Source organism: Drosophila nasuta, chromosome X (assembly GCF_023558535.2).
Source record: "Drosophila nasuta strain 15112-1781.00 chromosome X, ASM2355853v1, whole genome shotgun sequence".
NCBI lineage: Eukaryota > Metazoa > Arthropoda > Insecta > Diptera > Drosophilidae > Drosophila > Drosophila nasuta.
In genome coordinates, this window is record NC_083459.1 from 6,642,527 (window position 1) to 6,668,230 (window position 25,704).

Here is a 25,704-nt window from a genome sequence, read left to right on the forward strand (position 1 = left end):
ATTGTAGCTCTATCTCTTATAGTCTCTGAGATCCAGTGTTTCATACGGACGGACGGACAGACGGACAGACACACAGACGGACAGACGGACAGACGGACATGGCTATATCGTCTCGGCTGTTGACGCTGATCAAGAATATATATACTTCATAGGGTCGGAGATGCCTCCTTCTACCTGTTACATACATTTCCTGCCGGCACAAAGTTATAATACCCTTCTACCCTATGGGTAGCGGGTATAAAAAGAACATTATAAATATTTGTAATCCACAATTTCCTTTCAATGATTTCTTTTTGCAATAACTTCTCAACAAACACAACTTGTTGTCATTAGGAAACACTTTTCTTCAAGTGAAATTATTTTAGTTAAAATGAAATTTTGATGTATTGCATTTCACAACTGAAAAAAGAAAAAACTTTAATATTTTATATCGAAAATTGTTATATTACATTCAGGGATTATTTATTACAACACCTGCTTAGAAGCGAAATTGTTTTATACAATTAAAGTAAATCTAAAATTTCACTTGATTACTTTTTTTTGTCATTTGTGAACAGTTTATAATCAAAAACAGAAAATTTTTAATATTTTATAGAAATAAGAAACTACAAATTAAAAAAAACAATATCTAAATATGTTTTATTACTTTTAAACATTTATTACTAAAGTACGAAGTACTAAACATTTTAAAAAATATATCATCAATTTATCAATGATTAATGATTTCTTTGTATTTTATAGAAATAAAGAATTACAAGAATAAAAAATGTTATATATTTTATAGAAATAATGAATTGCAGTTTTAAATAAATAAATATCTAAAATTATTATTTAAGTTTAAAACATTTTTTTTAATATAACAAATTAATTACAACTTTAAAAAAATATATCAAAAATTCGTATATTACTTTCTCTGATTTGTTTTTAGAATCTTTGTTGTTTGCAAGAGCTCACAGCAGAAGTTTTAATAGGCAATATTGCTAAAAAGTTAATGAAAGTGCTTGTCTAACAAACAATGCACTTTTCAAACACCGTTTCTGAGAATTGAAACTACAAGCGCTGCCCTTAATTTGCCTAAGGTTGCAATACCGTTTATTAACTGTTGCTTTACAGCGTATGAAATCGAAAATTGGCCATGATGACGACGATGGTGATGACAACGATGACAATGAGACAGGCGACGGGCAAGCCTTTTTGATTATAACGATCGTTTTGTCGCTATTAGTTATCATTTTATTTGTTGCCTGCATTTGCACGACTGACAAACAGGCAGACAGACAGCGAGACAGAGAGACAGACAGAACGAACCCAATGCGAGTTCAAGGCTAGCATGAAATGGAATGAAAGAACAACAATGAAATATTAAAGGCAATTGGCTAGCGAATTGCGTACCACAGCAACCAGAGCACACACACACTCGCACACACACACACATACAAACAACAGCTAGATAGCTAGTCAGTCTATTGAATAACACGACTTTGTTGCTCTCACCTCTCGTGTTCGTTTTTGTGTATTTGTGCTGCATGTTCAATATTTCATTTCGGTTTTGCAGATTTGCGCAAATCCTAGGAGCGACAAACCGACTTGACTGCAGTCAGCACAGCAATATTAAGTATACGTACAAAAAAATTAATAATAGAAAAGATACACAATGCACCGCATGGTTACCCTTAAGCAATATTACGTATACGTAACTAGAAATAAACGTATTATTCTCAAGAATAAGTGACAAATATTAAACGTTGATCACTGCAGCAATATTAAGTATACGTCAAGGATGAATATTTGTCAAAACCATAAAAACTAGTATCTTTGGTATATATTAATTAAAATTCGTTTTAAATTTTAAATATTTATCATTAATAATAAGTGTATTTCATAAAAGTTAATTGTTGATCACTGTTGTAATATTAAGTATACGTTAAGCATACTGTAACAAAGCAGTAATATTAAGTATACGTACATATATTCGTATACAACTTAATAAATACCCTTAAGAATATTTGAAAACTAAATATTTATCACTGATATCAATGCAGTAATATTAAGTATACGTACAACAAAAAAACTAAATTTATTATTTCAAAAAATATACAAAACACTTTTTGCATATTTCCCAAAAGTATTAAAACATTCACCATTCTTTCATTATTTCCTAATTTACTCCAAGAAAGTCATTATATGGCTTGCAGAAATCTGTGCAACAATATTAAGTATACGTAAAATAGAAAAATCGTATTTATTAAAAATAATATGTGCACATAAAAAAACACTTTGCAAAAACATAAATATCTTCTCCATCAAGTAAGTTGAAATCTTTAACGTTGGGTTTAAGAATCGAAGTCGTTGTTATTCGATTAATAACATCAATTAATTAAACAAATTCGCACCGCGGTGACGATTGGTAACAATTGACGTCACACAACGCGGTTTACAACTTCCGTTATGGGGTCTTCAGACTGATTACCATGCATTAAAAACAAAACAACAGCACATAAAATTACTTCTAAGTAAACAGACAGCTAATTATCTAAATTGTTAAAACGAAAAAAAAATGAAAACTCGAAAAACCGAATGTAACAAAAAAAATTGATTGAATCAGCGAAATATAAATAAATAATAAAAAGCAAAAAGTATAAGAACTGCGACATGTTCGGCTGGAATAAATTCAATAAATATTGATTGCTTCAGACAATGTCATGCCTATGGTAATGCCCATATATTCAGTCAATAATAATTTAATTATTTATTATGATAATACCGAACTTGCCATCAATAATTGTAATATTTCAATGGGCAAGTACTCTATTAAGAACACCATTGCTTTGGCCGCACAAAATTCATGGCCCAACTGATATACCCGCGATGTTAGAGCATTGCAATTTGCCGGTGTTGAAAACCGGCTGAAAGGGGACTCACTGCATCCCCTGATCAACAATGATGACGATAACGGACGTCACACACGACCTGGAGCTTTTCATTTGAGGCATTTCCGGGGCAGCAGCTCCCCTTGACTGCTGTCAATTGAGGTGAGGAGAGGAAAGAGAGAGAGAGAGAGAGAAGCCAAGGGAAGAGAGGGCGACTTTGTGTTCAGTCAACTCCCAAGAAGCATATTGCAGGCGTTGCGTTTCGATCTCAGACAATTGTTGTGTTATTCGCGTAGAATAATCGAGCATTTAATGCCCATGTGAATTGACAAACAAGCAGCAAAACAGAATTAGCTCTCGAGATTGGCGATCATGCAATAATCATAAAGTCAAAATGACATTCTGATTTCAGCTCCAAGGTAAACAGCAAAAATGATTTGATAGTAAAATTTAAGTCATCCAATAGTAAAATCAGAAAATCATTCGATAGTAAAATCGGACAATCATCATCATTATCGGATATCGATAACTGCAAAGATTTGATAGATTAGGAACAAATTTCTAGGATTTTTAATAAGCCATATAATATTGTTTTCTTTTCGATTTAAAGAGTTAAAATGACTCTCCAATTTCAGCCTAAAAATGTAATAAACAAAATTGATCTGATAGTAATATCAGCAAATCTTTCGATAGTAAATCGATAACTGTCAAAACAGAATTCTTACAACTTCATAACGTATTAAATTTTATATCTTTAACAACAGACATTGTTTTCCCTTCTTTTCGTTTCATTCATCATTTATCGTGTTCAGTACTTAATTACACACAATTTTGTTTAACTAGTTTTTCAGTTCTAGTTAAAGTATCAGTCATTTATATTGTAATATCCCTGTTTAGTAACAACCAAAACTTTCCTTGCTATCGGAAATTTTATATGAATTATATTTAAAACCGATGGCCGGATGCAATAAATGTTCATTATCATGCTCAGGACAGGGTTTATTAATTGTTAAAAATACGGAATAATCGTTGAATGCAATGAGTGCATTCATTCACACACTCATTCACAATTTAGCAAATTGGGACAATCGATTATTGCAAATGAAATGAATTCAGAGTCCAGCGGCGAATGCGCAAGCTAATAATGTATAATTAAAGACCCCTGAATATGTAATTAACAAACTGTGATTATTTAACCAAGATGAAAGTTATCTAAACCCAGATATTATTTTATCACTCTCCACGTGGACTTGCAATGCTCCAACTTGAACTTTGCAGATCGGTTCAACAGTCTCTCTTGATGCTGATGCTGTTGTCGCTGTCACGTTCTCTGCGATTCATTCCCGTGACAATGCAAATCTTTGGCCCACATTTCACATTTCACTTTGTGCTTTGTGTCTGAGTAATTTTATGGTTCCTCATTGCGAATACGGCCACACTAAAAATGTATTTTATGCGATCGCCATAAAGACTTTGATTGCATTTTATTGTTGTTGTCGTCGCGTTGCTATTTGCCTTCAACAATTTTATAGAAATTTGTAGCCCAGTTGATTGTTGTGCATTATAATGTTATTAAAACGAAAACGAAAACAATTCGCATATGGGTATAACCGACGATAAAATTATCCTAGCTAGAAATATAGCAGAGGGATAATCAATTATTATTATCATCTGATAATAACTGAGAAATGCATCTTTGAATAATATAAAATTGTTGATAAACTTTTATTTCATTCAAAGAATAATCTTCGAATCAAAAATTCTGACAGTATTAAAATAATACTGTTTGTTGAACAATTTATTTTAGAAATACCATGTTCAAATTATAATCTTTGAATCAATCTCTGTTGATCAATATACTATTTATTGAAACATATTAAGAAATATCATATTCAGATTATTCAATTCAAAGAATAATCTTTCAATCAAAAACCCTGACAGTATTAAAATAATACTGCTTGTTCAACAATATACCATAACATATTAAAAGTTCTATCCAGCGAGTGCTGTCAATATTAATATCGAGTTTAAAGAATGATCTCAACGAAAAAACTTTTAGCTAATGGACTCGCAAGATAAAAAAAATCAAATTCATTTGAATCGAACACAAGGGAAAATCCGATACCAAATAATAATAATAATAGCAACAACAAAAACAAACACTAATCATTTTGTTTTGACGCTGCCGCAATTGCTGACGTTGACTTGTGAGGTAGCACAATAACACACGACTCAGCAGAGTGAGAGAGAGGGGAGAAGAGAGAGAGTGAGAGAGAGATGAAGCCGAGGGAGACTGCGAATATCTAATGATGCATTACCCGACTGTCTATAGCCGATCTAGTCGGTTGACTGTGTGAAAAACATCGTAACAATAAAATAATTGAGGTGGGGGCTCGCCAAAATTGTCAAATGCACTGCAACAAAGCGATGGAAAGAGAAACATATAGATAAAAGGAGAGAGGAAGAAAGATGATAAAGAGAGAGATCGACAACATTCCATAACAAATTCAATAGGCAAACAAATGATATCTTGGAGAACCTGAAATCCAATGCGATGCGATGCGACGCAACGCGAAAACGCCCCTAGATCATTAACAAATTTAGCGGGCAGAAAATTGCACATGCTATATAATATAATATAATAGCATATAATAGAAAATATTTGTCAGCACTGACTAACCGACTAACTGACTGTTTGTGGAGGCCAACTTGTCGTCGGCATTTTGCTGACTAAAGTCTAGTCACGAGACTTGACGAACCAATTAAGAGATGGAGAAAGAGTGTGTGCGAGAGAGATAGAGAGAGAGAGAGGAAATAAATGGTCGAGTTCGCTGAGAGCTGGACATAGTTAAATTGTTACGGCTTCCAGTAATATGCATATGTACTACACATGTATGTAACTGCAGATCTATTAATTATTCCCGCACCAAAACATTCAACGAAAAATCCCCCTCAGAGATTGACTGACGCACAACACGTCACAAAAGAATTTCCACTAAGGAGCAGATCAAGTCTGGCCAGATATTGCAAAACAAAGCCGCCGACGCGTTGTGTCATTTAATGACATTGGAAAACCACTAAGTGGGTCAGTTATGCTTTCCTCTCCACTCAACTTGATCTATAATTTATGCTGGAATTGTACCAAGAACAGAAAATCCAATAAAATGTTGCTTTATATCGGTATTTTATTTTATATGCTTTTTATTTTGGTTTTTATATTTATATTATTTATTTTGTTAGTACTTTGTTTACTTATTTAGGTAGAACAAAGTATATACCATAAATGGTATTTAGTATTTAATTTATTTAGTACTTTATTTATTTATTTAGTATTCTATATTAAAAATTTACAAATGTAAATATTTATCTCACTTCACTGGACCCAGATTCTCTGAGCTTAAAAACTGAATATCTACCGCATAAAGCAAATGGTATATATTCGTTTGGTATTTTTGTATATTGCAAAATAATACAGACAATCCAACAGCTGAGTATGCTTCACAGTTTCTTGAATAGTGCATTTCTTTTTCTATTCAATTACTAATTTACCAACAAAAAACAAAAGTAGAAAGTTACTTCTTAAAAAAGTAAACATTTGAATGCATATCTTATTAATAAACGCCTCACAATTGAAAATTGTTTTAATTAAACAAAAAGTAATGACTACCAATCGAAATGATTCTCAAATAATCCCTACAAAAACTCAATGACTTAAAATTAAATAGCTTATGCTGTGAATTTTAACTTGCTGCGAAGTCTCAACTTGCTATGCAAAAGGACACTTCAACATGCTTTCTCAATTAGAGTGGATTAGACATTTCTCAAGGCTCGAAGCTCCCAAGACACACACACACAAACACACATATTTTGTGTCTTGATTAAGTGGCTTCCGATTGTCTTCGAGGCTAAGACAAAGAGTGGCCTGTTGATATTGTTATTGCTCTTATTGTTGTCCTAGCCACCAAGCGACAACAGCAGCAGCGTCAAGGACTGAATACATTGTTGAGTAGGACGTGGGCAGTGGACAGCGAATTGAGGGTGGTCTGGAGACGCGGCAGGTGGTCGGTCACTTTGTGTGTGTGTAAGTGTGTGTGTGTGTGTGTGTGGCTCGACCTTGTAGACAATATTAAATGTTATCAATTGAGCATTGGCAAACACACACAAGCAAAAAGCACTCAACGGAACGAAACGAAACGAATCGAATAGATTCAAACCGGCGGAAGAACGACAGACAAAGATGGCGATGGTCTCATAACGGAAATCGACACACAAACTGCAAGTAACAAGCAACCCTAAAGGATTCGAATAAAGCCATTATGCTATCTAATCTGCGAAAAACAAGAAACAGACCGACTCCAATACCCTGCACCATTTGAATGGATCTAATGGGTATATACACATATATATGGGTTCAATAATTATTTTCAAATAAATACCCAACATATTATCGTTAAGGTTCATTTAAGCTAATCGACCTTTTAATTGGCTTTTATCAAATATCTCCATTCATTTGCTGGGGAGTTTAGGGTATATCATGGTCGTGATCAAAGCGCTGTTGTTTTTGCCACGTGTGTCCAGTGACCTACGCAAAAGCTACACAAACAACCTTCCCCCCTCCCCATCGCATCCCAGAAAACATAGAATTATGTACAATGAACACATACAAACATTCGAACATAGCGTAGCCAACAAGTCGAGAGAACGCCAACGTTCTTGTTCTTGTTGTTGTCGCACAGTGGGAGATTGCCGTTAAAAATACATTAGTTTTTTTCATTTCTTTTATTTTTGACTACCATTAATTAAAAGCTCTGGGGTATTGCAAAAAAGACATTATAAATTATGAAATTCATGATTAGAAACAAGCAGAATGTTCGTCGCTGCTATAATAAATTTAGTAGTCAGTTTTTGTTTCTTCTGCTTCTGTTCGATAACCTTATTTATAACTTTTTATTTGTCAATTTAATATTTTGTTTAAGCTACTGCAGCAAACTTTTTTTATTGAGACGGTTTTGCTGTCGAATAAATTTTGTTCATATTAATGTAATCTACTTTAATTTATAGAAATAGAGACACGTCTATGTCAATTTATATGATAATATAAAAACGTGCAGACTGTAATGCTTTTCTATAAAGAAATTTATTTAAGCAAAGATAATATTGGGGAACAACTTATAAATATATTTTTCAATTGAATAGGATGGTAACTATTTATTTATTTAGTCAGAAGTTTAATTGTCAATGAAAGGATGAAAGTGCTCAAGTTTTAACTAGATAAGCATACAATTTTTCTAACTAAATGACAATAATAAACAAAACGAATATGTTCCCAAAACTGCCCCAATGATAACACAGCTTTTAACCACTGTGCGGCGCTGATGATGTTTTGAATTATGTAGACACGTGCGTGTCGATGCTTGCGGGGGGCGGAGCGAGGGCGGAGTAAGGGCGAACAGTGAAGAATAGACATACACAAATACACACAAACATATGTACATATACTTGTATGTGTTGTGTTGTAGTGTGGAAGTCAATCAGAGAGAGCGCCGCTCAATGTTATTGCTGTTGCTCTTGTTTTGTTTTTCTTTTTTACGTGTTTAGTTATTTGAATGTTGCTGTTGCTGTTGGTGTTGTTGTCGAAAAGAGCCGTTATCAAAATCAAAGCATTTATCGATACGTTTGCTTTAACCAGTACACACATACTTATGTCTTAAGACAGAAAGGTAAAGGTAAAAATAAGCGAAGTAAAGCTCAATTCGAAATGAGCGAGAAGGAGTGCGCGATAAACAAGAAGAGAAATACCAAATACGAAATAAGCAATACGAAATAAGCAATAACAAACCTGTTCCTCCGCCGCGCACTGCGTACGTTGTGGTCGCCTGCATGGATGATGAACTGGAACCCAAACCCGCGCCGCCGGCTCCACTGGTTTTTGTGAATTTCAACAGCATTGTGTTGATCCGTTGTCACTATTATTGTTATTGTTATTGTTGTTGTTGATTTTGTTTTTGTTATCTTGTTGCTCTTGGTACTGTTATTTGTTATCTGTTTATCGACAAACAAAACAAAATATAACCGAAAAAAATAACACTGCTGCTTATTTTAATTGCACTTTTCAATATATATTTTATTAGTGTGTTTGTTTTTGTTGTCAAACTCCTAGCTCAGCCAACAGGCTGTATGAAACTAAAAGCAGGCGAAGCCCAAAGTTCGAAGCGACAGCTACGTCGATGTCGACGGCAGCGTTTGCGGGTTTTTTTTTTGTCTATTTGTTGCTATTTTTAGTAGCAACAACACACTCAATATTTTTTTTGTTGTAGGCGATTGACGCAGGGACGAAGACGACGACAGCGACGACGACGGCAACGACGACGGTGACGAATACGCGGCACACAAGAGTCACAAATAAAATAGTTTCGCCTGTTTCCCGTTCGCTTTTGTTTCCCGTTTTCGATTCCTTTCCTATTTGCTTCTCTTGGCGCAGAATCGTTTCAAGTTGTTGTACTTGCTTACTTTTTGTTTTATCAATTATATTATTGTTTGCTATTCCACAGTCTCGCTCCACACTCTTCTATTTTTCTTTCTCTTTTGCACCCATTCGCTGCTGCTGTCGTTGTTGTTGTTCTTCTTCTTGTGTTGCTTTTTTCTATGCTTTGCTTATATGTATGTTTATGCACGCGTTGCGCGTGTATGAGTTGGAATTGAATTGTGGCTGCTTTTTCAACAAAAACTGTTCAAAATATCTGCATAAAACAGCGTGCATCACATGCATTTTATGCTTAAACTGTTGACCAATGCATTCACTTGCGTTTGCAATAGTTTTTGTTAATAAACACACGCGTTTTGCACATTAAAAAAACAAAATAATTGATTCAGTTTTTGGAACGACGCTGGCCCTTTTGCATTCAACTGGTTGCGCAGTGTTGCCGGATCGATTTACTAGCCCAGACGTCGCAACTTTCGTCTACCAGGGCTACCGATAACACAAAAGTGTAAATCGATAAGTAAAAAACAGTGCAGCAATTTGTGATAGCTTGTTTTTTTTATTACTAATATATACATATAAATTACTGAATGGCCGCATTTGATAATCTTAATGATAATGTTGAAGATTCTGTAAACTTTTTTATTTTTGTCGACAAACAAATGGCGCCATAATGCGTAAAGTAGTAGATTTTGAAATGACAATATACGGTCACACGCTGCTGTTGGTTGACAACAAAAATCAGCTGAAAATGCAAATTTGAAAAGAAGGCAAGTGCTACAATAAAAACAATAACAACAATTATACAATCCGAAATGTACATATACATATTTATTTGTTGACAATACGTGTAATCACAATCGCATCTAGAAGGCGTGGCGTAAACAAGTAAGAAGCGGATAAGCTAAACGTATATACTGATATATATGCGTTCAAAGTCAGCGATAAGTTCGTGATAAATTGTTAACCCTAGAACAAAGCAACAAAGAGACTGAAAGAGGCACAAACAACACAGACACAGAGTACAGACTGAAAACAACACAGTAATCATCAAGACGAGTCAAATTTGGAGTGCGCATCGACAAGCATGTGTGTGATATTCTTCTATGCTAATTCACAGCCCGATAGCGTTGATGGCTACAAACTGATCTTGGCCTCGAATCGCGACGAATTCTTTGCTCGCGACACACAACAGGTGGCCAAATGGACTGACTCCCAGCAGGTCTATGGTGGTAAGTTGATCTAAAACGATCCTAGTTTGGGCAACAACCGAATAGCAGTTGTGTCAATCAGTGCTTAGCGAAGACACAAACCCCTGTTGAGGCTCTTTTCAAAAACAAATTCTATTTTCACAGGCATCGATCTGGAGCCGGGTCGCGAGGGTGGCACCTGGTTGGCCATTGGCAGCGACAAAGGCGTCTTTAAGGTGGGCGCCCTGCTCAATTTGACCGGCGAACCAAAGCCACGCAATGCAGTTGGTAAACACAAAACACACACACACACACAAACCTATAGATGACCTACATTTTCATTTCCACACTTCATTGAATTCCCATTTTCATTTGCCTGCTTGTTTCCTAACGCACCCCAAAAACTTTCTTTGTTTCGAAAGCGCACAAAAACATTTTGCAACCGCATAATAACAACAGCAACAACAGCCAGCACAAGCAACGGCATGAACAACAACAACAACAAACAAATAACGAACATTTCTTACTAGGACGCGGAATGATCGTCGCTGACTTTGTGCGTCAATCAGATGAACAACACAACATTGCCAACTACAATCAACAACTGCTCGCCGACTGCACCAAATACAGTGCCTTCAATTTCGTATCCATTGAAATTGGGTAAGCAATAAATCCAACAGTTAATCAACTCTTTTAACTTTCTCTTTTATTTCAGTGATTCCTCGAAACCGGCGGAAATCAATCTGCTTAGCAATGTACCGCCAACGCTGGCGCCCTTTAAGCAAGGCCAATGCTATGGCTTTGGCAACAGTCTGCCCGATGCTCCCTTCGAGAAAGTCCAATACGGTCAGCAGCATTTCGATCAGATCGTCCAACAGCATGGCCACTCGAGTGTGGAAACCTTGAGTGCCGAGCTGTTGCAGTTGCTGAAGAACAAGCATAAATTCTGGCCCGATGTCGAGCTGAAGCGACGTGCGCCCAGCTGGGGCGAAGGACTAAGTGCCCTGAATGTCCACATCCCGGAGCATGGCTATGGCAGTCGGACACATTCGCTCATTCTGGTGGATGCGAACAATAAGCTGCATTTCATTGAGGAGACCATGGCGGGTTTGGAGCCCGATGGCGAGTGGCGTCGCACGCATATTGAAAAGCAATTCTAAAGCATTTAAATACACTTGACGCCGCCTCACACAAATGTGCGGTGCTTAAAAGCAATAATAATAAAAATAAATTGTGACTGTTAAGTCTCCTACAAAGTATGAAAAGTTGTTTGCTAGTTGTAAAGGTAAGCTGTAAAAATTGACATTGTTTTCTTTTATACAAAGTTACGTTGCAATTTGTAACTTTATTTCACTTGCATTATTTCAAATGGAATTCGAGTTTTAAACAGACATTAAGTTTGTTACAACACTTGTAGTAAATCAGTTTAATAACAATGCTTTGTATTGTTGAATTATTTGAAAGCAACTTACTGTTTTTACAAACAATTGCGATTACATGAAAATATATTTGAATACAGTCAGATTCATTTACTAAGAAAATAACTTGGAAACCCGCTTTCAATTTTTATTTATAATATGATCATTTATTTCTCATTGAAATAAAATACAATTGTATATAAAAAAAAACATATTCATGTGGATTCATTCATAGTAAGATTTGCCACAACTCTCTCGAAAAGCTGTCAAAAGTGTTCCATAAAAATGATGCTAGCATAATATTCGTATCATGCTCAGCTGTTTAAATATCAGACATATCTACACAACATGCTCGTATAAGAGGATTATATATATATTTTGTTTTTATATTATTTAAGCGAAATAACAGCAATTTGTGTGTGTTTGTGTTATGCAAGAGTTAAGTTACGAGTTATCTTTATGATGCATTCGCCCTATTTGTAGCTCTTGCCAACACGTCCGCCTCCACGGGCTTTTCCCCTGCCTCCTGCTCCGCCTCCAGTAGCTCCCCCTTCATCTCCTCCTCCGCCAGCGCCACGCACTGCGCTTTTGAATTTGCGTGAATTCATGGCGCGTTTGCTGTGTGTAAAAACAATTTGTAAATAAGCCATTTATAAAGCAATAAAAAGCGTATTAGGAAGCTCACCGTTTGTTGAGCGTGTTGCGAGTGAGCGGTATGTAGGCATAGGGATCTAGTTTGCCGCTCTTCTTCATGTCACCCTTGGCCTTCTTGGTGCTGTATTCGCTGCCAGCCACGCGACTTACGCCGGACTTCACAGACATGGCATCGCTAGACTTGCCGCCACCGCCAAGCGGACGATGGATACCCTTGCGTGTGCTGGCGCTGGTGACGCCGGAGCGCATGCTCATGGCATCGCTGGTTGCCTTGCGCTTACGCTTCGCTGTTGTCGCCTGTTGCAGTTCCTCCTCATCGCTGGAATCATCTTCCATGCCACGCTTGGGATTGCCAGCGGCACCGGCCACATGACCGCTATCCGCAGACGAATCATCGCTGTCGGAGCCATCATCATCGTCGTCGTCAGCCGTGCCTTGGCCACGCAGCGCCTTGTCGCTGATGATCAGACGGCCATCGTCGGCGGTCTTGAAGCCACCATTGGCCAATTGTGGTTTCTTGGCCTTGGCCAGTTTACTGCTCACAGCTGCGGCCGACGAACCACTCGCTGAAAAAGTAAAAATCATCATTTAAAATAGAGCATAAGCAACTTCAGAGCATGGCAACTTACTCAGCACATTGCCAATGGACTTGAGATCGGCCAAATCGACAATTTCATCTTCGTCCTCGCGTATGTAAGTGCTGCGTGCCTGCTTGGACTTAGTCTTGTTTTTGGATTTGCTAGACGTCGCAGCGCCCTCCTCTGTGTCCATGTCCTCGGGCAGATCCGAGTCCGAGTCGGCCAAAATATCATCAATGCTGCAGTCGAAATATTACAATTAGAGTATGAAATAATTACATATTAGCTTCACTCTTACGTATAACTCTTTGGCTCCAATTCGCCACCAATGAGTTGCTCCTCATCAGAACTCTCAGCTTGCGCCTCCTCATTTTGCTTCTTGCGCGTATCACGACGCATTTGCTTGCGTATCTTTTTGAGACGACGATGTGTGACTTCATCATCACCAGGCACAAAACGTGCCAGCTCCTCGGTGCTAAAGCGTTTGCAGAGCTTCTTCAGGAAATAACCAATCTGTATGCGACAATAGCGCTTCGTGTCCTTCGTCATGGCGGACAAAGCGCGCATCTGCAAATTCAAAAACAGTTGCGTTAAAGAATTTCCGTTTTCTTTTCTTTATACACTTCACTTACAATCGTTTCGAGATGATTAGCAACCAGCGGTATGGGCATCACCTTGATGAATGTGATAAGGAAGGCAACGGCAGCCTCCGCCTGATGCCTGGACTTTTGCACCAGAAACACCGACACCTGTTGTAGCACAAACTCCAAAGTGCTCACTGTGAGATGTTGTCCTTGCTGCTGCAGAACCGCACGGAAGGCGAGAATTGTGTTTGTCGATAGGGATTCGTCGCCGGTGAAGCCAGCGATTAGAATGTCCACGAATTCATTAATTTTGCCCGCCTCCTGATACAGATTGACAATCAATTTGATCAGCTGCTCGGCCACCTGCTCCTTGCGTGTGGAGAAGTCCTTGTAGTTGAGCACAGCCTCTGGTATAGCCTTCATCACCAGCTGATCGTTGTACTTGAGGTTGGTGCGGCAATCGAGCAGCGATTTAAGGCAACTGTGTGGTAGAGAAAGGTGCAAAAGGTATTTTAGATATTGTAGGTAAAGGTATATACAAAAAGCAGTTATAATAAGTCGAAAGTGCTCGACTGTGAGATACCCGCTAAACTTTATCTGCTATCGAATATTATATCTCTATCTTTTATAGCCTCTGAGATCTAGGACAGACAGACCGATATGGATATAGACTTTAAAAGGATTGGAGCTGCCTCCTTCAGTCTGTTACATTCTTTTCCTGGAGGCACAAACTTATAATACCATTCTACCCTATTAAAACTAGTCTAATCGCTTTCAAGACTTACTGCAAACGCGACGCCTGGCAGACGTTGCATGTGGTATCGAAGGCCTCGAGCAGAATCTGCTGCAGCTGCAGGCAATTCTTGCGTGTGAATTTCTGGCACGATGCCTGCTCCGAAGTCATCAGCTCACGCAGCAATCTGCAAGGCAGAAAATAAAAATAAATAATAGGAATTTGAATATCAAATTGCTGCACTTACTCGTAAGTCTTGCGCTGCTGCTTCTTCAGTTTCTGCTCGTCGCGGGACACCAGCTTGGACTTGTCGTTGCGCAACACGGGCGCCATATACTTCTCGAAGTAGGCTTCGATGCCGCGACACTTTTGCACACACACAATGGCCGCATTGATGTCGAAATACGCATCGTACTCAAACGTGGCCACCGCGCTGCCTGCCAATAGCTCCTGAGCGCTCTCAAAGAGCTGATTCTGCACATCGGCGGGAGCGCGTGCAATATACAAGCGTATCACATCGAGAGCACGCTTGCGTAGATCCGCCTCGTAGGTGCCCTTCGGCTTCTGGATGTAGATGTTGAAGAGACGCGGCAGGAAGTTGCGTGCATATTGCGCTATGGCCGCATGACATTCTGGACTTTGGCTCTCGTCCAGCAGTTCGATTAAACCATCATAGATTGCTGCCCGAAACTCAGGATTATGCTGCAGTGCCTCGCCCAATGTGGGCGCCAATTGGCGCAGATATTCGGGATCACGTGGATGACGACAGAAGCCGGGGAAAAGACCCCAAAGCTGGCAACTGATCAGCTCGTAGATGTGCGCCTTCGACACGTTCTTCTCGTCGGCGGCGAACTTACGCCAATTGGCCTGACTGTGTTGTGCCAGCGGTATCACATGCTCCAAGAAGAACTGCAGACTGGCGCCGGTGGCGCCTTCGCGCATCAGTGGCAACAGCCAGGAGCGTTCCATGCTCACGCCGCCGCTGCCATCGTTGAGCGGCAGCGCTTTCAGCACAAGTTCGGGACCGAGTGCCTTGATGGCGCTAATCACCGTGTGCTCGATCTGCAGACGCAGTGCACCTTGGCTGTCGATACGTTTGCCAATCGTGGCCAGCGAGTTGCTCAGCTCCGCGCTGCAAAACCAAAAAGGGAATAAAAGTAATTATAAATGTGTACGAAATGCAGCACAGGAAACTTAATATAATCCATATGAATATGTTTTTCAAAATTTAATTAAAAAAATTAATCAATAAGATTACTTCTAAACCCATTTGAAACTCTTTGTACTGTCTGAACTATTAAATTATCATTTAAGGACCATACAGGTTATGATAGAATACTGTCATCATGGTATAGTATTGTAATTGTACTAAAATGCACATTTAGTATATTCTAGATAATGCTAGAATACTATCTTCGTGGTAAAGTAGTATACTTATACTAAAATACACATATACTGTCACTTATAATTCTATAATAATATAATTCTAGAATACTATCGGTGTGATATTGTATTATACTTCTACTAAAATGCACATATAGTATATTCTAGATAATGCTAGAGTACTATCATCATGGTATAAGTAGTATAACTAAAATACACATATACTGTCACTTATAATTATACTATAATTCACATTTTGTATATTCTCAATAAATGAACACTATAAAGACCACTGTTAATTTTAGAATACTATCAGCGTGATATAGTATTATAATTATACTAAAATGCACATTTAGTATATGTTAAACAATGCTAGAATACTGACAGCATGGTATACTATTACAATTATACTAAAATTCACATATAGTATTTTCTAATTCTTAAAATTAATGTTCCACACTCACCCAAAATGCTTGCCACACGTCTCAAACACAATGCCAAAGATGAGTATGACATATTTGGAGATCTCGCCGAATGGTGCATTTAGCATCTTGTGCAGCGATCCAATGATCTTCGTCACCGACTGACGATGCACATCGGCCAGCTCTTTGGTGGCACAGGCACGTGCCACACAATCCTGCAGCAGCTCCTTAATGCAATTGGAAACGCCGACAATCAATTCGCTGCGATCCGATAGCCACAGATCTGTGGTGCAGACGTCAAAGAGACGCGGCAACGCTTGTATGCACAAGTCCAGTTGCAAGGTGGCCAGATGCACATGACCCTCCTTGAGCACTGTGATCCATGAGAGTGTTTGACGCACATCGCTGCGATCCGGACGATACTCATGTATGGCGGCCAACAACTTCGCACACAGCGTGGCATTCAGATTGGTGCTGCGGGTGAGGAAGAGTGCGTGCAATGCCTGAAAGCAATTGGTGCGCACCAGCACATTGGCAGCCGTCATGATGGACAGCAAATGTTCGCACACGCTGCGTATGTCCTCGGTACGAAAGCCGGCCAGCGTATCCTTCAGCAGTGCCAGAGTGTAGAGCACTGTGGTCTGGGCATTGGCCAGCACCTCGGGCTTAAATTGCGACAGACAGAATTTGGTGACACGCGGCCCAGCCGGATGATGCTTTATCTTCGATGGTTCCGGCTCAGTGTCTGGTCCGGTTTCGGTGGGCAGCATGAAGCAGCTGCCATGTATGATCGAGACGATAGCGTGTTGTGCTGCCTTACGTATCTTGGGACGGGAGTGTATGCTAAAGGCGAGCAGTGCATCAAAGTATTGGAACGTCGAGCTGTACGACCACGTGGCATAATCCTGGGCACGCAGTAGCACCGACATGCAGCCAATCAACTAAAAGCAACAATTAATTGAATATTTATTTAGACTTAATATATAGGACTGAAATCGACACTCTTATTAAAGTACGAAAATGTATTCTCATCAAAGAAAAGAACATTTTCTATCGATTTTGAAATACTTACATAGCGTATAACAGACTGATTGCTGGAGTCGATAAAGCGTTGCAGTAACTGCTGGATGGTGGCTGCCGTTTGATCGAAACGCTTGCGCAGCACAGGCCATGGCACCGACTTGATGCCCATGGAAAGCAAAGCGATGCCGGCAATGATGTCGCGCTCTTCGGTGGCTGCCTCAATTTGATTGAGCAATAAAAGAAAGTACTCGGTGGATGTCTCTCCGCCGCCACGTTCACGTATGATCTCGGTAAGTGCGCTTAGTATAGCAAGCATCTCCTTGTGCAAATCGGATGAGGCGCGAAAGCCAGTGAGCAGCTTCTTAAAGCTCACGTTGCTGCAGCTGCTGTAGTTGGACGCAAAGGTCTGGAAGGTTTTAACGGTGCTCGGCTGTGTGCCGGACATTCCCGACATGCCATCGTCATCAGCGTCATCCAGCCGAAAGGATTTCAGGCTACCGGCCACGTCGCTAACTGTTGTCGTCTCTGTGTTGTATGCGAGACGCTGTTCGTGTTTGTGCACCGCCTCCATGGTGAGGCCATTGTTATTGCTTGTGCCAGCTGCAGCAGCTAATAATAAAACATCACAGTCCATAAGTGACCACTTTTAAAAACAAAACTTTTTGGTACTTTGCTTACCCAAATTCAAATTTGGCTGAAAGAAACGCGACTTGGCTTTGAGACGATGCTTCATTTGATCCGGATTCGAGACGGCTGACTGGCCCTTGCTCCAGTTTTTGCCCTTGCTGTGGCGCTTCAATTTCGAACGAAATTTACCCATTGTTCACAGTTTTTGTTACCACTTTTTGTGTTATTTGCTTGAATTCAAAATGCAAAATTAAAACACGTGCAGCACGCACAGCTAGAGCAAGTTTGTTTGTTATCGATTTCATATATCGGTATCGATATCGTGCAACACCTGCCAAAGCAGAAAAACAGCTGTGGCATGAGTAGCGTTGCCAGCTGGCTATATTGCAAAATATACCAGGAAGCCCACATACAATATGCGTACATGGTAAATTTGGGGAATTGAGGATGCGGTCACGCTGTCCGCAATACCTTATTTGGGGATTGGACTCACACCACTAGTTAGTATTTATTTATTATTAACATTAACATAAAACAAAACATACGGCGCACTATACCCATCAAGCACAATGTGGCAAACGCTGCTCGGCCTCAGTTGTCAATAAAGCAAGCGGACGGACGGACAGACGGACGGGCAGCACGACGACGACAACAACAACAACAGCAACAACAACGAAACGCAGCCAGCGACGCGCTGACAACAAAAACAATGAACAACAATTTCGTATGAATTAAAAATGTATGTAAATGCTTAACGGACCCTAGCGAAAGACCCGCCTTCTATACATTTGCGCCCCAGTAATGAGTTGCCATCGTCTCGATGAACAACACACAAGCAACAACAGCAACAAAAAGAACAAACAAACAAAAATAAAAACAACACCTGAGGGCGAACGTCAAAGAAGAAGACGACGACGAAGCCGGTGAGAGAATCGACAACAACAACAATAATAGCAGTAGCAGCCAGCAAAAGCAACAACAACAAACCAATTTCCAGTCCAAAGCATAAGAAGAAAGAAAGTAAGCTTCAAGTGAAAATTAGGCCAACATTTGCAACAGAAGCAACAAGAACAACAACAATAACAATAAAATATAGAAAACGTTATCCATGAAACCTCAGCCATAAGTGGCAAACAACAATAAAAATAATCAAAAAAATAAATTAACAAAAAACCAATACCTCAAAATGGACTTTCTGGCCAATTTCATCAAGAATCCCCAAAGCATGCTTTGTAAGTATCACACACACACAAACACAAAATAACAAATCATATATCGAAATATTCGAAATGGAATTTGAATTTGAAATTGGGTGATATGTTTAAATGCAGCCACATACATCGATCTGGACTATTCACTATGGCTATATCGCTTCCTAACGCCGCTGATTGTAACATTCCTGTTGCCGCTGGTCTTCGTTGCCCTCATCTATATATCATTCTTGGTGCTCTTCATCTACAAGTTGCACAGGTAAGAAATGCTGACGCCACCCGATTGTCTATATAACCAATATATACATATATATTATTTTTTATGCTTGTTTTTGTCCATATTTTGCTGTCATTGCACTTTTGCCATTGAACTCTTGTGAATTTGTTTTACGAATTTCGTATCAGGGCTGCAAGCTTTTGTTATTTGAATTTGAGGGCCGCTCCTAAAAAGGTTCAAAAGGTTTCTAGATCAAGTTTAGTTAAAGTATGTTTATTTTTTGATAGAGTAGCTTTTAGACTTTGAATTCACACATTTCAGCAGATTTTGATTTTTAGGATCTGATAAAATTTTTAAATGTTTTTTTTTTAAATGTTTTTTTTTTTTATTTTTTATAGAGTAGCTTTTAGACTTTGAATTCACACATTTCAGCAAATTTTGATTTTTGGGATCTGATAAAATTTTTAAATGTTTTTTTTTTTAATTTTTGTAAAGTATTCGGCTAGAACCTTCAATAAAATAAGATTAAGATTATGATACGTTCAAGAAACAAAGTTACAATTCGATCCGGATAAAAGCTGTTTTTTGATTTTCGAACCTTCAATTTTAGTACGCATAAATAAATAAAAATTTAATGGTAAACCGGTTCGCCAAGAAACACTCCTGAACCGTTGTGCATCCCTCGTTGAAATCGACGATCGCAAAATTCCAAAAAATTGAAAAACATCAGCTCCCCTCGAATGCAAAAGCTTACATACGTATATGAATGTAGCTTAGCTTACACTTGAACCTTCTGCCTGTTGAGCAAGTGCCACTCAACGCTGACTTTGCATTATTTATTTACGTAGCTCTTAACTCTCCAAAAGGCCACATTGTAATGTAGACAATTTTAAACCGGTTCCTCTAATGCTAATTAACTATAATCCGACTAGTAGATAGAATAACTCTTCTAACTCAGCTGCTTCTCACCCTCTCTCTCTCTTTCTTTCTTAGTTAATTACAGACATTTTTTTCTGTATAATTTTGTAGGTTTTTTTCTCAGTTCTGTTTTACTAATAATGTGTAGCATGTTCCGGCAGTGCGTCATGAGCATTCGATAAGCGATTTCAATTTTAAACTAGAGCTATATTCTTTTGTATGCTGGCATTGCTTTGTATTTTTTTTTTTTATTGTATAAAATGATAACAAGGTTTTCGATAATATATGACAACCGCGTACTATGACGATATCAGGTGCCATTCATTATTTGCCATCAAGCTAATCTCTAGACGCATTTTATCTGTTAAATGTAACGCAATTTATTTAGTTTATTCTCTATCTCTCTATCTATCGCTGTTGTGCACATTTTTAATTGTTGTAGTGCTAAACTAAACAAAATTTAATGCGTTTTATACCCTGTACCCTGTAATAAAAGTGGAAATGGGGCATGATAGACATAAACAAACAAAATTTATATATTTAAAAGAGTTATAAATATGTAATACTTATAAATCAAAAAAAATGTATTAAATGAAATTATGCAGGGTAGTTTATGGTCGGGCAAGTCACATTGCGCCATACTCATTAACCATGGGCAAATAAGGGACAGGCACAAGTTGTTTGCAATGCAATAGAACGTTGCATCGATCCGTCTTTCCGTCCGTCCGCCTCTAAATTAATGTCGTTCTCGATGACTATAAACGCTAGAGACTGCAAATTTGATCTGTAAACTCAGACTTAGTCTAGCTACTTGAGTTTTATTTTCAAATTTAATTGCTTAGCTTTTTTTGCTCGAAAACTTTCATTTTTAGACTTGGTTGTAGTAGCTGGAAGGCTGCATAGACTTTTCTTCTTGCTGTTGTTGTTTGTATCTGACAGCAAAAGAGGCGCAAAACAGTCGCTAAGTGGTGACGAGCTATAGGCAGCGAAACATTTGTTTGCCCTTCTTATCAGCATCTTGTTATAAAAGCAGAAAAATAATAATAATAACAATGAGAAGTAGAATAAAAAAAAACGGAGCAGAACATAACATTGGGGGTCGCGATGACCAGGTGCGGATTTCATATACAAGATCAAGAACATTACTGTACGCAATTGTGAACTTGAAAAAGATGAAATAGAAAATTTCATGCCATTGATTTATTGAGATTTTGATATGGAAAGTCGCAGCAGCGTTTTATGCTGATAACACCTGAGGCTGCCCCTAATGACAATGCTAATGCTGCAGCTGCTGATGCTGATCCATCGCGAAGAAACTAAATTTAAACATAATTATCAGTTTAGCAATTAATTAGCACGTCGAAGTGCAAAACAACATTGATATTAACTATGTAGCTGCAGAGCCTCGATTCTCCGACTCGCTTGGCAACTATTATTATGTTATTATTATCAATTGATAAGACAATATTTCCGTTCTTATCACTGTGCTTAATGTGTTTCATATCCATCAGCAAAGTCACTTCCCTTGGTTCATGAGGCTTGAGAATTTCTCCATTACTCAAAACGCACATAAGCCAACGCAGCTTGCAGTCTAGTCGAGTGTAGTCGAATACCAGATACTTTATATTATAGTTGGGAAACTGAGTAATTGATATAGAAAATTCTAGATAAATCGAAAACATATAGAACTTTATTGCATGCCATTCAAGTTGAGAAATCCACGCAGAAAAATGATTAGCTCAAAATAATCAGTTTTATATTAATGTCAATCAAGATTGTTTACTATATACGTATAAGTTAATTGATTGATTGCTTACATATTTCCGCTATTGATTACATACAATGTATTACAATGTATTGTAAGCACTGATTACCCTTAATTTGTATGTTAGGAAAGCATGAATGTGATTTATTTGTAGAAATATTTACTATGCGAGCACGTTTTAATTCAATTTCAAATAAAACAAGTAAGATTGCTACAGTCGAGTGTGCTCGACTGTGAGATACCCGCTACCAATTGTGAATAAAAGTCGTATTAATTTTAAAATATACCAAATTAATATATCTCAAGATGTACTGATGTAATAAATTCTCTTTTAGTGTAATTCAAATTTGAGGTAGTTTTCAAAGAAGTTGCAACTCAATACTTAACTTTATAATTTGCTAAAATATGATGCTGTTTTATTTTTGCTAATAAATGAAATTTGAATATAGATCCCTATTTATTCTATGATTTTCGATTAACAATTTAATTTGTTACAAAATTCTAGCGATAGAATGTTATTTTGTCCAATTATATATTTAACTTAATGTAAGTCAATTATTTATTTAGCCAAATTATAAAATACAGACATTCTAAAGTAATTAAATAGTAGTCTATTGGTAGTATCTTTAAATTTGATTGATCAACTAAATTCAAGTTTCCTTTATTTAGCAAAAGATTTTGAATACATATATTAAATTGTATTTTCAACAAGTGAATTTATTTATTTGAATGTTAAATTCCCAAATATGGTTTCAGTAAAATATAAAATCATTTTAAATCGCCTTATAAATACATATTTGATATTTCAAACTAATTTACAGGTTGATTTGAAATTTTCTTAAATTTTATTTTTAAAAAATATATATTTATTTATATATATAAAATTTGAATACGTGATTGACTTCTATTATTAAGAAGGTTCACTTATTGAAAACATGAATTATTAAATAATTTGTGATTGCCTTTAAAATAAATAATAAATATCTTCAAGATAAATTTTAAATATTTTGAATAACGTTTTCGTTTTCTATAGAATTTATATATAAGATAAAAAAAATGAGAAAATAAATGAATTAATATATTTTAGGTAAAAACAATAAACTAAAATCCAGCGTTTAAATAAATTCAATACTTTTCTTAATAATGATTTAAAGTTTAAAGTCGGTTGGTGGTGGTTGAAATAAGCTGTGATCCACTGTATATAGCTAAATTACTAAATAATTCAAATTAAATTATGAAATACCTTCAATTTTTTCAATATTTCATATCTTTGTCCCCTTGCAGGCAAGTTATAATGCGAGCGGTGCAAACGGATCGGAATTTCTGGCGCGTGGGTCGCAAGATTGTGGCCGCCATCTGGGATGCACATGCGCGCATCTATCACGGCTACGAAGTGATCGGCCTGGACAATATACCCCAGGAGGGACCAGCGCTGATCGTGTACTATCACGGCGCGATCCCCATCGATATGTACTATCTGAACTCGAGAATGCTGCTGCAGCGGGAGCGATTGATCTACACGATCGGTGATCGTTTCCTGTTCAAATTGCCCGGCTGGGGCACGATCTCGGAGGCGTTTCACGTCAGTCCGGGGACGGTGCAATCGTGTGTGAGCATACTGCGCGATGGTAATCTGTTGGCGATATCGCCGGGCGGCGTTTATGAGGCGCAATTCGGTGATCATTACTACGAGCTGCTGTGGCGCAATCGCGTCGGTTTCGCCAAGGTGGCCCAAGAGGCCAAGGTGCCGATCATACCGTGCTTCACACAGAATCTGCGCGAAGGTTTTCGCCAGGTGGGCATATTTCGTACGTTCTTTATGCGATTGTACAATAAGGTGCGCATTCCGGTTTATCCGATCTACGGCGGATTTCCGGTCAAGTTTCGTACATATCTGGGCAAGCCCATCGAATACGATGAGAACCTGACGGCGCAAGAGCTGCAAATAAAGGTATTTAAATGGTGCATATTTATGTTTAACTGATTAATAATACTTTGTTGGATATTATTAAGGTGGCCACAGCGATCGAAGAACTGATTAATCAGCATCAGCGTCTGCCGGGCAGCATACTGATGGCACTCTTGGATCGTCTGCCTGCATTCAAAGCTCAGCGCAAAGAGGAAAATGAGAAGGAGAAGGAGAAAGCGAAGGCGGAATGAATCACGCTTCGCATCTCAAAACAATTGTTACTAACTGTGTTAATGACTAATATCTACAAAACAAACAAAACAAAAACATGAACTTAAACAAAGCGCCGCCATAAGACTTCGTTCCATGTACTTCACTATATTAATATTGCTGTAATCGTAAAAAAACATAACTTCCTTTATACATATACATATATACTTTATGTACATTTCTTTAGTCATTTAAGTCTCTCCCTCGCTCCTTTGAGTGCAATAATAACAATTCGCCTTGTATCGCCGTAAGCATTTTAAGCTCACCTCCTTGTATAGCTCATAGTTCTTTTTTTTTTTTTTTCTTTAACTAAATAACTTCTTGTACTTTGGTTTAATTCTTACACGAATAGATTGCTGTATTTTTGAGTGTGACTGAATAATAATGAGTGCGCGCGCGAATGTGTATAAATAAGATTGTAATTAGCTTTCTTTTTTTACGCCACACACACACACACACACATAAAACAAATATCCCTATATATCTCGTATACCTTGTATCGTCGTATATATTATATATTGTAATTGTATAATTGTGTATATTGTATTGTAGAAACGTGCAGTTAACATTTAAATGTTTTAGACACTTTCATACCGAATGCAACAAATGACAATTAATTATAAGCATAATGACTTGATGTTGAATTTCAATTAAATGAAAACAATGCAAACAAAAATTGGAGTTGGTTTTTTGTTTGGGGCAAGGAAGGATACTAAATGATTTTTTTTTATATACCTGCTACCCATAGAATAGAAGGGTATTATAGGTTTGTGCCTACAGCAAATGTACAATTGGGAACTTAGAAATAGCAGTGCCTACAAAATACGCGTTCAACAAGCAGGAGATATTCCCGACTCCATAAAGTGTATATATTCTTAATTAGAGTCAACAGATGAGACTATATAGCGATGTCCGTCTGTCTGTCTATCCGTATAAACACTTAGATCTCAGAGACTATAAGAGATAGAGATATAAATCATCTCACAGTCGAGCACACTTTCTTATTTGTTATGTTTTGTGAAGAGAAGGACACCAAATGCATTTGATAAAGTATATATATTCTTAATCAGAGTCAACAGATGAGACTATATAGCGATGTCTGTCTGCCTGTCTGTCCGTATAAACGCTTAGATCTCAGAGACTATAAGAGATAGAGATATAATTCATCTCACAGTCGACCACACTTTCTTGTTATGTTTGAAAGGAAGGATACTAAATGTATTTGATAAAGTATATATATTCTTAATTAGTGTCAACAGATGAGATGTCCGTCTGTCTGTCTGTCCGTATAAACACTTAAATCTCAGAGACAAGAGATAGATATATAATTCATCTCACAGTCGAGCACACTTTCTTATTTATTATGTTTTGTGAAGGGAAGGATACTAAATGTATTTGATAAATTATATACATTCTTAAATAGCGTCAACAGTTGAGACTATATAGCGATG

The 25,704-nt window shown here is 37.7% G+C and overlaps 4 protein-coding genes across 7 annotated transcripts in view; 2 read left to right on the forward strand and 2 right to left on the reverse strand.

Moving 5' to 3' along the window:
- LOC132797012 (nuclear factor of activated T-cells 5) overlaps nt 1-9,789 on the reverse strand; it is a 54,505-nt gene extending 44,716 nt beyond the window's left edge. For both annotated transcript variants that reach the window (XM_060808418.1, XM_060808416.1), the window contains exon 1: nt 8,710-9,789. In XM_060808418.1, coding sequence (XP_060664401.1) covers nt 8,710-8,818 — 109 coding nt within the window. In that variant the 5' untranslated portion in view covers nt 8,819-9,789. The remainder of the gene's footprint in view (nt 1-8,709) is intronic.
- A 314-nt stretch (nt 9,790-10,103) lies between these two features.
- On the forward strand, nt 10,104-11,806 carry LOC132795280 (transport and Golgi organization protein 2). 3 transcript variants are annotated; one of them, XM_060805931.1, is made up of 5 exons: nt 10,104-10,239; nt 10,325-10,583; nt 10,707-10,829; nt 10,964-11,201; nt 11,257-11,806. In XM_060805931.1, exons 2-5 carry the CDS (start codon nt 10,439-10,441, stop codon nt 11,699-11,701), a joined length of 951 nt encoding a protein of 316 aa, XP_060661914.1. In that variant the 5' UTR covers nt 10,104-10,239; nt 10,325-10,438; the 3' UTR covers nt 11,702-11,806. The 3 variants fall into 3 exon arrangements, with proteins under 3 accessions (XP_060661914.1, XP_060661913.1, XP_060661915.1); XM_060805930.1 differs by having other exon boundaries at nt 10,104-10,583; XM_060805932.1 differs by having other exon boundaries at nt 10,110-10,583; nt 11,072-11,201.
- A 319-nt stretch (nt 11,807-12,125) lies between these two features.
- Nucleotides 12,126-18,257, reverse strand: LOC132795279 (RRP12-like protein). The gene is made up of 10 exons (XM_060805929.1): nt 18,015-18,257; nt 17,386-17,945; nt 16,356-17,254; nt 14,756-15,640; nt 14,561-14,695; nt 13,824-14,256; nt 13,490-13,758; nt 13,243-13,430; nt 12,645-13,179; nt 12,126-12,577 (listed from the first exon to the last, which is right to left on the reverse strand). The coding sequence occupies exons 1-10, from the start codon at nt 18,154-18,156 to the stop codon at nt 12,433-12,435; spliced, it is 4,191 nt and encodes a 1,396-aa protein (XP_060661912.1). The 5' UTR covers nt 18,157-18,257; the 3' UTR covers nt 12,126-12,432.
- A 164-nt stretch (nt 18,258-18,421) lies between these two features.
- On the forward strand, nt 18,422-24,695 carry LOC132796309 (monoacylglycerol/Diacylglycerol O-acyltransferase). Its single transcript, XM_060807434.1, has 4 exons — nt 18,422-19,195; nt 19,295-19,433; nt 23,359-24,025; nt 24,088-24,695. The coding sequence occupies exons 1-4, from the start codon at nt 19,150-19,152 to the stop codon at nt 24,232-24,234; spliced, it is 999 nt and encodes a 332-aa protein (XP_060663417.1). The 5' UTR covers nt 18,422-19,149; the 3' UTR covers nt 24,235-24,695.
- Nucleotides 24,696-25,704: the final 1,009 nt, after the last annotated feature.

Coding starts and splice junctions, on each gene's coding strand:
- LOC132795280 (XM_060805930.1), top strand. CDS start 10,439: ATGTGTGTGATATTCTTCTATGCTAATTCACAGCCCGATAGCGTTGAT. Junction 10,830..10,963: donor AAAGCCACGCAATGCAGTTG/GTAAACACAAAA, acceptor TTGTTTCGAAAG/CGCACAAAAACATTTTGCAA. Junction 11,202..11,256: donor TTCGTATCCATTGAAATTGG/GTAAGCAATAAA, acceptor CTTTTATTTCAG/TGATTCCTCGAAACCGGCGG.
- LOC132795279 (XM_060805929.1), bottom strand. CDS start 18,156: ATGGGTAAATTTCGTTCGAAATTGAAGCGCCACAGCAAGGGCAAAAAC. Junction 15,641..16,355: donor ACGTGTGGCAAGCATTTTGG/GTGAGTGTGGAA, acceptor TTGGTTTTGCAG/CGCGGAGCTGAGCAACTCGC. Junction 14,257..14,560: donor TGCCAGGCGTCGCGTTTGCA/GTAAGTCTTGAA, acceptor TCTACCACACAG/TTGCCTTAAATCGCTGCTCG.
- LOC132796309 (XM_060807434.1), top strand. CDS start 19,150: ATGGACTTTCTGGCCAATTTCATCAAGAATCCCCAAAGCATGCTTT. Junction 19,434..23,358: donor TTCATCTACAAGTTGCACAG/GTAAGAAATGCT, acceptor GTCCCCTTGCAG/GCAAGTTATAATGCGAGCGG. Junction 24,026..24,087: donor CGCAAGAGCTGCAAATAAAG/GTATTTAAATGG, acceptor GATATTATTAAG/GTGGCCACAGCGATCGAAGA.